This window comes from Rhipicephalus microplus, chromosome 8, assembly GCF_043290135.1.
Source record: "Rhipicephalus microplus isolate Deutch F79 chromosome 8, USDA_Rmic, whole genome shotgun sequence".
Lineage (NCBI taxonomy): Eukaryota > Metazoa > Arthropoda > Arachnida > Ixodida > Ixodidae > Rhipicephalus > Rhipicephalus microplus.
Genome location: NC_134707.1, coordinates 18154358 through 18168300, shown reverse-complemented (window position 1 = coordinate 18168300; position 13943 = coordinate 18154358). Strand labels below are relative to the sequence as shown.

Sequence of the window (13943 nt, the reverse complement as noted above, 5' to 3'; positions counted from 1 at the left end):
TATTATGTTTCAGGTTTAGACCGGTGCGTGATCGCTTACCACTGGTGTACATGACGAAATGATATGTCCTAGGTGTACACGTTGGAGATGATTTGATATCACGCCCAGAAACGAGGCTTGAGTTTGCCATTTCCGGTTGTCATTTAGGCTTTTCATACGCCTATTTTTAATATTCCTGTGATGTTGAAAGCACGTCAACATTACCGGAGGGGCTTTTTAGTTAAAACATTCTCAGCACCTTCGGACCGTTTACAAAGAGGGGGATGAAAATACTAAAATTTCTCCCGAAATGCAACCGCCTCTGCCATGGTCGAACCGACGACCTTCGAGCCTACAGTTAAACACCTTAACCACAACACCACTGCGGCCTATACCTCTCAAGTCTCAAGACTTTTTTGTTTAAGTGCTTCATTTTCCTTTTAAGCCCACTTCCTTCCTGTTTCGCCAGTGATGCATTCTGCACACAACCCGGGGTTAATTCGTCAAAATAGTCGGTTGGGTCGAAGATGTGGCCACCTGACCTTCGATTTTCTGCGTTCTTCCACCAATGGAGTGCTAGATCACTCTCTACTAATTAGCTATATAATGAAGCCATACAAGGGTGAGGAAGGACTCCTTCAAAAAAGATGTCCTATCTGATGAGCTGGCAACCCGCTTCCGCTGTGTCACGCCTGAATGGACGACGACCTCGTACTAACACGTTGTATCGGGCTTCCACTCGATTCAAGGCATAAACGACCGGAGTTCCGTATCAGCTTCTATATACAATCCGGTCTTTGTTAGGCCGTCTGAAGGCCATCTAATACTTGAAGAGCCGATGTGGCCTCTCATTTTTTCTTTCAGCGCACGTGTTGTATCTTTGAATTGGGTTGCGACATACTTGTTCGAGCAGCTGTACTTGTACTTGATCACTGGTTCAATTTCGTCTATGATGCATTTCGCTTTGCATAGCAATAGTGCCGTGATTGAGCAATTTTTATAGGTCCATTTCTAAAAATGATCTTAGCACATGTCTTTTGGTTAATAATAAGAATTATTCATGGGAACTAATGTTCCGAAATCACGATGTGATTATGACAGATACCTCAGTGAATGGCTCCAGAAATTTTGATCTCCTCGTTGATTTTTTGGGGATGGAAGGGTACCTTTATGAATTACTTTTTGGTCAATGTGCCATGGTCGAAAAGTTTTGGTGGAGGGGGGCATGGGCCCCGCGTGCCTTCCTGTGCTGAGCAATACTTGCAAAACAAATATTAGGGTTCTGCAGTAAGTACAAGCACAAGCGCTCATAGTGTGTCTTGGTCTCCCTGATGTACGACGACAGAGGCAACTTTTGCGATTGCTCATGACCATCCAACGCAAACTCACATTGTTGTGATGGTCCTCAAAACGCACCTCTGAAACTCTGCACGAGCTCTTTGTCATCATCTTGCCACACTGCCCTCAGACATCTGTGGTCGCCGGTGCTGAAACAACTGCATGAGGGGTAGTGCGCGGACAGCGTATATATATATATATAGTAATTATATTCCGATGGTTCAGCAAACCTTCCGTGTTCATCTGGTGCAGTGGTTGTCCCAGCAAGAGCTATAACCATCAGCTCTAGAACTGACCTTCCCAAGACGTCGACAGCTGCGGAACTAACCGCTTTGAGCCCTGCGCATCGCTTCGTCGCTCTGGAACCACCTCAATATTGGTCGATCTTCAGCGAATCCAAGGCAGCCCTTAATCTGTGTTATCACCCCTACGTATACCGAGTCATGCGAGCAACTCGTATTTAAAAGTCGATGCCTTCTGTGCATTGCTATTCGAGTGTCAGTTGTTTTGGTTTTCTGTTTGTACTTACTATACAGCACATGTCATACAGCACATGTCAAACAGCAATACGTGATGTTTCAGTTACGTGTTGACATACATACATACATACATACATACATACATACATACATACATACATACATACATACATACATACATACATACATACATACATACATACATACATACATACATACATACACACACACACACGTACGTACGTACCTACATACATACATACATACATACATACATACATACATACATACATACATACATACATACATACATACATACATACATACATACATACATACATACATACATACATACATACATACATACATACACATACACACATACATACATACATACATACATACATACATACATACATACATACATACATACATACATACATACATACATACATACATACATACATACATACATACATACATACAGTCGGCTTTAAAAAGTTTAGAGGCTGCAAGGCCCGAGAAAATAGTTTCTCAACAGTACATGCTAGCGCATTTAAAAAGACGTCGGAAACCTGAACACAGGGCTCGCTGGCGATCCAGCAGGAATATTAAGTGTTTTCTTATATTTAGTGCTCCTTGAAACTGTGGCCGACTGCATACATAAGGGAGTTCTGACCCTACTCCTCGTCTTCTCGTCGTGAAATGAAGTCATGACTGAGCGCATCTCGTAATTACACCTTGCTTTGGCCGACGTTACCGTCTCAGAGCTGAACGCAATACAGCGGACACTGAAAAGTAACATAAAACGCAAATTGTTTCCGCATAACGCACACGCTCGTCTCACAGGGATGCTGAAAGTGACAGCGAAGGAACACGGAGAAGTTCAAATAATTAAAGACGATGGGGAAGGCCTCGCTGATTATGTCATGCTCTGCTATGTAGTGTAATTTCTTGCATGCTTAAATGTGTGTAAGTCCTATTTCACCTCCTTCGTTCTTTTTTTTTCGGCTTTATTTCGTATTTTCCGGGCATTTCGCCTATAGGAATTCCTTTACACGAGCGTATATACGCTCATCGTAATTCCACCATTCGCCACCACTTCAATCTTCCGTGACTTTCGGCGGCGACACCCACACGTAGAGAAGCAGTGGAGCGGCGGGAAGAGAGAGAGGAGGGTTAAATACAGGTGTTTCTATATATAAATTCCTTCCTTCTGTGAACGCTGCAAAAGGCCGATCGACAAGTCTTCGCAACCCGCACCCCCGCCGGCGCAAAACTCGCGCGTTCCACGTAGACCTCAGTCGCAAACGCGTCTGCGTGGCCCGCGCGTTGTTCCCGTTGGGATTTGACTCGGCTGTACTTCGTGGCCCGCGCTTATCGAACACAGTCGCGCCGTGTCATGGGCTAGCAGTGCCGAAAGTGCACGTGCTCAAGTGCTCTTGCCTTTTACGCGACCACTGTTCCAGTATCGGCGAAACACGTGATTTTGTGCGGCATATATCACCCGGATTTTTCGTTGGATTCCGATTAAACCCAAGAGCAGCCATGCGGACATCGCTGATTCTGTGTGTGACGTTCTTGCTCTTGCTCTGGCGCCTGTGGAACTACCTCGTGCCCCTGCAAGAATTGGCAAGGATCCTCGGTTCCACGTGGATCGCACTGACGCTCTCTTATTATCTCTCGAGGTTTGTGTGGACGCGTCTCTTTGTGGCCGAGATATCCGGAGATGGAAAAGCTGTGCTCATCACAGGTAAGGGCTGTCTTTGACTGCTGCTGGCAGACGGCTACAGTTAGATGAGAGTTCGTCCATTTGAATTGTTTTATACATAAATACACAGTATGGAAGAATTGAAGGTCATCTTGACACTTGGAAGTGTGCCAGCTTGGGCTAGTTGGTATGTCCATCGTGTTTTTAGACATAAATACACAGTGGGGAAGAATTGAAGGTCATCTTGTAACTTAGAAGTGTGGCAGCTTGGGCTAGTTGGTATGTCCTTCGTGTTCTTATTGTCTCTGTGTTGGCGTTTTGTTCTCGCGCTATAGCTATCGACACCTTGTAAATTTCAAAAGTGTGTTCGACTAAAACCTGTGGCTATTTGACTGACAATGCCATATATTTTTTCTTGTTTTTTTTGTTTGTGCATTAACAACTTTCGGTATCAGGACAATCTACATTCTCGAAGCGCTAACCCCGGCCCTCCCCGAGCACTATATATGAGAGATTTGAGTTGTGCCTGCATAAGCCAAGCTAGAAGCTTATAACTACCAGCCTTCTCAACGCCCGGCGGGCTTCTTTTATCTGCCGCCTGCTAAGGGGTGTCTGCCTATCATGTACAGACCCTTCCCGACCAACATCCCGAGATGTGTTTGTCCATTCTGTCAAAGTAGAGAGGACCTGCTTCATATCTTCTGACAGTACGCTATCCCTAAATCTCTGCTTCAGATGATAGCATGATTTGTTCAGTATCCTAGTGAGTGAGTGAAACAACTTTATTGCTGATTCAGCATAAAGGGGGAAGCGGTAGGAGAATTTCTTATCTCATGGTCAGGTATGTCAACCGCCTACCTCCTCACGCGGACAACCAAAGCACTCAACGAGAAGAATCACGAACTGGTTGTCCGTGATTCTTCTCGTTGAGTGCTTGCAAAGGTGTAAATGGAGCAAGATGGCAAGTTGGGCCAGTTGGATTATGTTCATAATTAAAAAAAATTGTTGAAGCGCACTAAAAAACAGACGGACAGAAGAGGCTGACAAGGACAGCGCTTGCTAGTGAAGCCAACGAGACTGGGTAAGACAAAACACTAGGTTGTAGAGTTCCCTCGGTACTAGAAATATATTGCAGCAAGATGGCAAGTTGGGCCAGTTGGATTACGTTCATAATTGAAAATTCTTTGTTGAAGCGCATTAACAAAACAGACGGACAGAAGAGGCTGGTTTCATCTTTTCCGCGAATGGCACCGCCTTTGCGCGAAACAGTTTCTCGAAGTTCGGCACCGACCAGCAGATATTTTCAGTGAGTCAGGGGGGGGGGGGGGCAAATAAATATCTATCTATGATGGCGTCCCATCTAGCAACACGGCTCGGGGAATCTTCTCTTCTTTGTATTATTTGTTTATGCCTCACGTGCCTTGTTGGCGCCCGTTCAAGCCCCAGCACTTGGCGTGGTATTTATTTTTCCTTTCTGTTTAGCCCCCTCCACCTTTGCTCACCTCTGAGCGAGAATACGCTTGCCTCCTTACCTGCTCTCCGAGTAACTTCGATCGCTTCCACTCGCCCATTCGCCACGCTATGCACGCTCGTACGTCTGTTGCTTGCTTGCACAATGCTCTTACGCTCGTAATTCACGCCTCTTGGTGGCCGATACCAGCCGGCATATCTTCGTTAAGTCTACCTCGGGCGCAGTGATCTTTTTCGGCGTGTGGGACTGTAGCTTACCCACCTTGGGACGAGAGCTTACAGCCTTTAACCACCAGGTGGTATGGTTTGGCCACAGCTCGGTGCGCGGTGACTTTGGCTGCTGCGCTAAACTGTGCCCCCCTTTCCCGGGGAAGGCACCTAAGTTCTCGTTTGCGTGGGACCACGAGAATTGACGCGTCAATTAGGCGCTTCGAGCTGAACGGACGGGGCAAGCTGGTCCGGGTAGGACCACTTGCCCAAACGAAATCTCCCGTCCTGTGACCCGGGGCGGAAAGCTTTCCAGAGCAGCCTTATTGAATGACGAGGGGCCGATGAGTCTGTTAGCTCCGGGACGAGGTGTCCTCGGGTGCCAACTCCCTTTCCCTTGTGACAACAGCAAGGAGGCTCGTATATCTTGTGCCGAAGCCTTCACCCCAGATTTACATGTCTTACAGCCAGGAGCAGAATGATTAGAAGCATGTGAAACATTCAGTTAGTTATGATTTTCATTTTATGCCTAAGCATCAATAACACGTTTTATCGACATAGGTAGCTAACAGGTACATTAACAGCAATCAAGCGTCTGTTTGTGCAAGAGTGTTGTTTTAGAAAATTTACGTAAGTGGCTCCACCTGATAATGATAAAACTGTAAAAGAAATTTTATTAATATCGAGTGAGCTGTCTTACTGCTTTATTTGTAGTCAGAACATCCCTAAGCGGAAAAAGTGTTCATCAATTTACATCGAAAGAATGCGGAATTCAAAAATTATACTTTAGCTTTCGTGGTGTCACCCGATACTTGTCTTGGGATGCCGATATTAGTTATAAAGCAATAATGAATAAGTTGAAATCAATTCGGTATGTCATTCTTGTGTCCTTTCAAAAGTTTGCTGTTGTCTTCCTCGGAGGATGAGCCGCTAGGGGAACTCGCTGCGGACCTGTGAGTCGCGGGTCCAATTCTGGTCGCGGTGATAGCGTTTCGATGGACGTAAAATGGTAGAGCACCGTGCATTATGCAATGTCAGTGCATAGCAAAGCACACCAGATGGTCGACATTCCTAGAGTCCTCTCCTACGGCGTCTCTCATAATCTCGTCTTCGTTTTAGGACGCAAAAGACCACATACTACTAAAGGTTTGCTGTTTGCAGGCTGTGACACCGGATTCGGCAACCGCCTGGCTAAACGACTGTCACGTTGCGGCTTTTTGGTGTTCGCCGGTTGCCTGGAGAGTGACAGTCACGGCGCCAACGAACTTAGGAGCATCCGCAACGTAAAAGTCCTGCCTCTTGACGTCACAAAGCAAAATCAAGTGGATGACGCTCTGGTGTCGGTGAAGCAAAACATCGGCAACCGAGGTACGCCAGTGTGTTTTGTTAAGTATCACTGTGTTTTTTTTTCGTTCGCATGCGGAGCTGATCACTGCCTCATGGGCGGGCAAACAGGGACAAGTTTGTCGTGAGCGAAGGTTTACAAATTTTAACACAAATAATTAATCAGTTTATGTCGCATTTCACATAAGCGAAACGCTGCAGTGTATTGCATTTAGTACAATTATATGGTCGGTCAATATGTGCGCTTACGCAGGAGGGCATACAGGCGCAAGATAATGGCAGTAAAAAAAATACGAAACAATGAAGCAATGTGAACGGTAGACAAAAAAAAAAGGTGTCGCCTGTGGCCACGTTAAAGACAACTCGGTTATTGTCTTAGACTAGTGAACAAAATGAAGAAAATAAACGTACAGATGAAAGACTTTTTCGTGAAAAACTTTTAGCAAGCAACAAAACAGTGCGAAGATGCAACAAAGTATAGCACAATGAAGAAATTCATGATGAAACAAGTGCCAGAAAGTACGAATACTCAGAAAGGACACAAGGTGAGCACTTTCTGAGTGTTCGTACTTTCAGTCGCTTGTATCATCATGAAATTATACCGACATGCCCAACTGGCATTCATCCTAAAAAAAATTCACCCAGTTCCGCTTCGTGTGCCCTGATTACACAGTGAAGATGATGGTGATGTATTCATCAGACTATCACACTCATTTAATATCAATGTGCCTTTCCGTTTCCCTGCGGAGCAAATTTCTGCCTCACGGTCAAGCAAATAGGGAAAAGTCTTTCAGATTTCTTGTATCACTGCTCTTTAATGAAAGCTCTTTCTGAGGCTTTGAGATGGTGGTAGAGCCACCACCACATAGTACCACGTAAGTGTGGTGCGACTACGTTGGGGTGCACACTATTTGTTGGGCTAACAGTTGCCTTGTTCCTTCTTTAGGGCAAGTTGTGCGTAGTATGATTCACCCGACTTCGGTGGTCAATACCTGCGTATGACAATAGTTTTATGATAGGCTAATACTTCAATAAATGTCATTCTGATATATGTCAACACTGCAAGAAGCCTCTAGCCACACACAGACACCTCCTATGGGACTGCGCGCCACCGCCGGGTAGTCGAGAAGCAGTGCCAACTAACATCAGCCGCAAAATCATCAGCCGAAAGCCAAGCTAGAGAGAAGTGGTTATAAGAGGGAAAATAAAATAAAAGTGAGCCCCGTAACTGTCTGCATCAGGGTGCGACACCTCAACAGTAGCTCACCAGAGATAGGGTGAGGAGGGATTAAAAGGATAGGATTAAAGGTAGAGCTGGGACAGCGAGCGAGGACATATGAGGGATAGGAGAGATAGGAAAGATGGAAACCGGTCACAGGAGTCCGAAGATGAGCACCACTTGCGAGAGCTCTTGTCGGCGTCAGGAAATGGCGTAGGACAAGTCCAGTAGGTCAAAGCTGCGCTGTCGTCGGAGATCGGCGTCAGGAGATGATGTAGAGCCAGCCGAGTCGGCCACAGCTACGCTGACGTCTGAGATCGCGAGGGCACAACCGGTCGGCACGGTATTTCGCGAGCGAGTGAAAGCCAGGGGCTACCAAAGAGACGTGGTACAGGACGTGCTTAGCATCGTGAAACGCGCAGCGGAGGAATGCGGTAGCCCCACGGATTTGACGCGAAGGGATTGCTGCTCCGGGACGTCCGAGCACGCTAGTGTCTCGCTTTCATTTCACTACCCCTTCCCCCTTTATGCCGGATCTTCAATAAACTTGTTTCACTCACTGATAGGCCATACAGATTTCTATGGCACATAACAATTTGTTGGAATGTTGCCTTAATTTTTAGTGGACCAATGCTGAGTGGTGAGGCTTACTTAAGGTCCGTAGCACGTACCCGTGTAGGATGCTCACCAATGTTACCACGGATCTCGGACATCAAAGGCTCGACCAACAGTAGCTTCCAAGTTGAACAATGAAGAAACAAAAGTAAAACGCTAATATATAAGAAAAAGTGCGCATATAGTTAAGGGACAGGTAAACGCTAGTGGCGCGAAAACCGAGAAAAAAGTGAACCTATTGGTCCTCTCGCTCTTTCGAAATGACGGCTAAGCGGGCTTGTTGGCCATTACACATAGCTATTCTAAACAGCGCAGAAACGGTACATACAAGAGACCGCACAACACAAGTGCTAGAAATTATGTTATTGCAGATCGTGTAATTTTATACATATATTCAAAGAATTTTATTCCAGTCCTGAGGGACAAGGCTGAGAGAGGCCAAGAGACCCCCCAAGTCAAGTCAGTGGCTTCACTCTTGTCGGGACCAGGGGGTGATGACTTTCAGTGACGACACGAGCTCTTTGGATGGCCTGGAGCCTCCATCATCAAAAAGCATTTGGACCAGCGCTTGTGCGAGACCGTTGAAGCGTTCGTTATTTATAAAACGGGGCCCTGCTTGCGTTAGTTCACCATCCATCCAGTTACTTCACGAGGAAATAGCATATCTACAACATTAACGCCTTCAAAATCCTGTAACTCCTGGTCATTCTTTCATCGTGTTTATCACGTGTTTTTTCTGGTATTATTCTGCCTATATTCTTCGCGTTCGCGCCATAAATTTCTGTTGGAAGTCAGTGCCACTGTTGTGTGGTCTCTTCTGTACCTCCTGTAACTATTTCTTTTCGCCTGCTTACCCTCCTTGTCATCTCAGTTTTCTTTCCCTACCCTCTTGCTCTGCTTTGCTATACATTACTATGCTAGGTTTTACCCTCTTTATCACCGGTGGCTTATCCTATTTAGTTGCTACATGTTTGGCAAATGTGTCACTTGTAGTTACAACGCTTATACGCAACCTAAATGTATCTGAACAGAGAAATTATTTAAATATAATGTAGCAAAGTGTTAATCTAAGTGCCCGTGTTCCTTATACAAAATACTAATCAGCGCTAACGGAAAACACTGCCGGGGAAAATATAGGGCATGTTATTAAAACTAGTTGTAGTGTAAATGTGGAGAAATTGGACGAAACGATGCCCCACAGTGTGTGTGAGCCATAGGTTTTGGCCATCATCTTCGTCATCATCAAAATAACTTGCCACCGGCAGAAACCGAACCTGCGACCTTCGAATGACGCGTGCGATGCTCTACCACTGAGCTACCGCGGTGGTGATCCTTCCGTCCACTTTATAAGATGGGCGGAGGGTGCAATTAATCATTCTTTGTTCACATTTGCATTACAATCGCTTCTAATGACATCTCCTACACTTTCCCTCACGTTATTGTTGGTTTGTTCTTCTTAATATCGTGTCAACGACTAGAATATGAATTACTCGCATAAAAAATTACAGAGTTTATGTGTATATATTTGTGTTTTGATTATTGATTAATATACATTGTTTTTTTTCTTGAATGCACTACCACTCAAGATAATGTCTCACTGTCGCACTATGCTCTATTCCTATCCGCAGTGCTTTGGTCAGTGGTCGCCAACGCTGGCATCGGAAGCCGCGGCCTCCTGGAGTGGCTGACGATGGAAACTGTGACCAACATTTTCGACGTCAACGTTTTCGGGGCACTACGGGTCATCAAAAAGTTCCTGCCCCTCCTGAGAAGAAGCCACGGAAGGGTCGTCGCCATTGCGAGCCCTTTCGGTAGGCCATGCGATAGCTCATAGGTGTCCCCTCGGGGTGTGTTCAAATCAGGACCCGTCTCTTGAGGTCGTTATTGAAACTGGTACCAGTACCGATACTGACGCCACCTGACATGACGTCAGTGACCTAACGCTTTCAAAAATAACAAGTCTAGACAGATCAGGCGTTCTGACGATGGTATGTGTGCCTCAAGAAACGTCGGCCAGCGTTTCTGGTGCCCTTGTCGTAGTTCAGAGAGCCTGGAAATTCTGAGTCCTCGTATTTCTACGCAGGCCACTTCACGAACCCAATGATCGTGCCTTACTGCATGTCGAAACACGCCGTGGTATCCATGATGGATGGTCTTCGCACGGAGTGCCATGGTAGTGGTGTGGACTTTGTCACCGTGGAGCCTTCGGCCTACCGGTAAGTGTGCGGTGGGCATTGGGCCCAACACTCAGTAAAGTGCACTGTGCGAACGTTTCTGTTTCTGTAATTCATTTATAAACTTATTCTCTTATGCAACTGGCGAGAATGTTTTCAATTAGCACGATGTTGACTCCAGTAAGGCCAGAAGCCCCAGCAATAACACACAAATGCATTTGAGTAAATCTATCATATTTAATTGTAAGGGTTGCTTCTCCAAATGTGTCAAATGTGTGGTGTACAACATTTCGTTGACCTGTGATAAGGTATGCATTGGTCGAACCGGTTGCGGTGTAATAATACTGGCCTGCTTGACCATACGCTACTTCGAATTTAAATAGCGGCGCTATCTATATTGATAGTGACCTTCCATGCCTTGACTCATAATGCATACATATATAATTTTTGTCTATGCACAGTTTTCTCTTCACAGTTTTCAGGCTTCTTCCAATTGTTACATCATGCGCTATTCTCTCCGTCTTATGCGTTGGTATGCCGGCTACCTTACGCCCACTTATTACCTACGAAAGCTCCGCTAGCTCTATTTTGTCTGTTGCATTTGAGGATGTCATGGTTTCACGTTCATTACTGAGGTATTTAGTATCCGGGGATAGCTTGTCAGTGTCCATTCTAATGGCTGTAGCCTCGACTTTCATTGCAGATTCCCTACTGATAGAAGTTAGATTATCATTCATTACGTTGACGCTAAGATCAACGCTAAGGTATAACATGGCAGTAAACAGCACAGGACTGTGTTGATTGACCCAAGGGAGAGGCATCTTTCCTGCAGTGGGCGTAGTCAGGATGATTATGATGATGACGACTACGATGATGATGATGATGATGATGATGTCAGTATTATTGTACGTAATCGTCGTAAATGTGGTTGCCACCCGCTTGCCAATGATGTCACTTATCTAGGAAGAGGAAGAAAGGGCAAATATGCCATTGAAATTGTAGTGTGAAGGCATACTCCATAAGAAAAAGCGGAGATAAATGTATAAGCACACCATCAGTTTGCCTCCTTGACGAAAGACTGAGCGTGTTGAGGCAACAGCATGAAAGATCATTGTGTACTTCAAATTTCACCGGGTGACGTGGTACGCGATACGGACGGGCTGCACATGTGTAGCGAGGTTTGCTGGCTAGATGTGTATCTTGAATAGTCCAGATCGCAGCCGTCACATCAAAACACGCAGTGGGATAAGCAGAATGAACAGAAGAAGTGCCTCTGACTGACAGGCCGACGTTCCGATGAGAATACCTATCTTTGTCAAAGGCACTGTTGTTAGTTCCTGCGGCGTTTGCGTCTGCTCCTTTCTCGAATCCTATGATTTTGCTGGCTTTCTTCAAATATTAACTTCAGTTGTGCCATAAGTTATGGTGATCGCACTGATCGTCACTTAAAAGTCGGGAGTTTGAATAGTCACTAGGATGCACCACCAGGTTGATATCATATAAATGTGAACACTTACTACAGTGTCCACGGCACCCCTTAATAGCACACAATGTGGCGTGCATAGCACCTATAATGCGTACAATGGCCTCTTATAGCTGCGCAACGATCTGGAGGGGTAGATACGTGAGCTAAATAAAACTGTGTCATGGTATTATGTGGTCATTTCAAGGCTTGAAGAAGAACATTAACAGAACATGGTACTAATCTTATTACGGGAACTTTCAAGTGCCTTTATTCAAGGGGGACGATTGGGCCGGTCGGTGATACATGATCTAAGCGCCTTTAGTTCGTGCAACAATGGGCTTTGTTCTCCCAAACACACTTAATTTAGGGTACCTTTATGCGCACTTTCTTCAAATTGCAGGGGGTAGATCAGTGGCGCGCTCATCAACGTGCACTACCTAAGCTTGTTTTCAAGCGCCTCAAGGTCTTATTAAAGCTATTCCGTCCGTTTGTCCGTCCTTCCGTTTGTCTGTCTGTCTGTCTGTCTGTCTGTCTGTCTGTCTGTCTGTCTGTCTGTCTGTCTGTCTGTCTGTCTGTCTGTCTGTCTGTCTGTCTGTCTGTCTGTCTGTCTGTCTGTCTGTCTGTCTGTCTGTCTGTCTGTCTTACCATTCATCTCTTGACATGCAATGCAGTACGCCGATCTTCAAAACGGGCAGCAGTCCTATGGACCCCGTGATGCGGGAATTCAGACAACAGGAACCGGACGCCATCGCTACCTACACACACCAGGATGTCGAGGACTGGATGAAGGCCCTCGGAAAAGGCTTCGAAGCGATCATGAGGGAGGACCCCGAAGAAGGCGTCACTGTCATGGAACGGGCAGTGAGAGAAACCTTCCCCGACACCGTGTACAGGTCGCCGTGGGGACGGGACACGCCTTGCGTATATTTTATGACGTCATTCCCAAGAGACATTACGGACTTCTTCTCTTTGCTCGTACGCAAGATTCAGTTTAGAATGAAGTGATTTTGTTGACTGTCAACAATATTACATGAGATGGAAGCCATTTTGCACTTCAGTTGAACGCATGCTTCTTAGTTTTTACAGATATCTTTAGCATCACCCCGAACCTGCTGTAGCATGTTAGGCGAATATCCAGGCAGATATCTCCAGCTTTTCACTGTAAAGGTTTTCTCTCTCTATCACGTCACAAAATATTATGGTTACGAAATGTTGATTATGCATATCCAACTATATTCATGCGTGTCCACCTGCTGTACGTATCACTGTCAGCTCACTTGTTTAAGTATACAAAATGGCAAACCTACGGCACAACATGTTTGTACCGGAACCAATCCACAAAATAACCTATAATAGCTCCTGGCAAGAAAGCATTTGGAGAAATCAACTGTCCTCACTTGACCAGTTCAAAAAACAACGGCGGATGCATGTGTGTGTTATTGCCAAATAAAAAGCAAATATTGCGCATATCTGCAGCACAGTGTCAACACGCTAATATTCTGAGGTGTGTTTATTATTACTAAAAAAGGCATGCATAAATAATTATAAGAACATGAGCGTTTATTACGCTGCGCTGACATTGCTACGCTATGCAGGAAAAGCGAGTTTCATACACTTTGTTTGGACGATACGGTGCTGCCACCTGCTTTGAAATCTACAAAATACGGCCCCCAAGTTTCGTTATCTGAGAATTACCGACAGATGCTGCTCATGTCTCACGCACTGCCTCCAGAATCTCATTTACCAATTTTCTCGCTGAAAACATCAAATAAATGCTTTATTCTATTCACTCTCACCAGACGGCAGACTATCGTCTTTCGACGGCATTTGCAGTGGGACATGGAGATATGGGGCCAATGTTTTTTCTCTTCAAGTTTTCCCCTTCTCCTCAAGTTCTACAGTTTTTCTTTTATTCCTTGGCCTGATTTTCACAAATTCTGTT

At 45.4% G+C, this 13943-nt stretch overlaps 1 protein-coding gene across 1 annotated transcript; it reads left to right on the top strand.

Annotated features, from left to right (window-relative positions):
* Positions 1-3042: 3042 nt before the first annotated feature.
* On the top strand, positions 3043-13796 carry LOC119165223 (retinol dehydrogenase 7). The gene is made up of 5 exons (XM_037417407.2): positions 3043-3549; positions 6346-6552; positions 9991-10173; positions 10446-10578; positions 12673-13796. The coding sequence occupies exons 1-5, from the start codon at positions 3345-3347 to the stop codon at positions 13004-13006; spliced, it is 1062 nt and encodes a 353-aa protein (XP_037273304.2). The 5' UTR covers positions 3043-3344; the 3' UTR covers positions 13007-13796.
* The last annotated feature ends 147 nt before the right edge of the window (positions 13797-13943 follow it).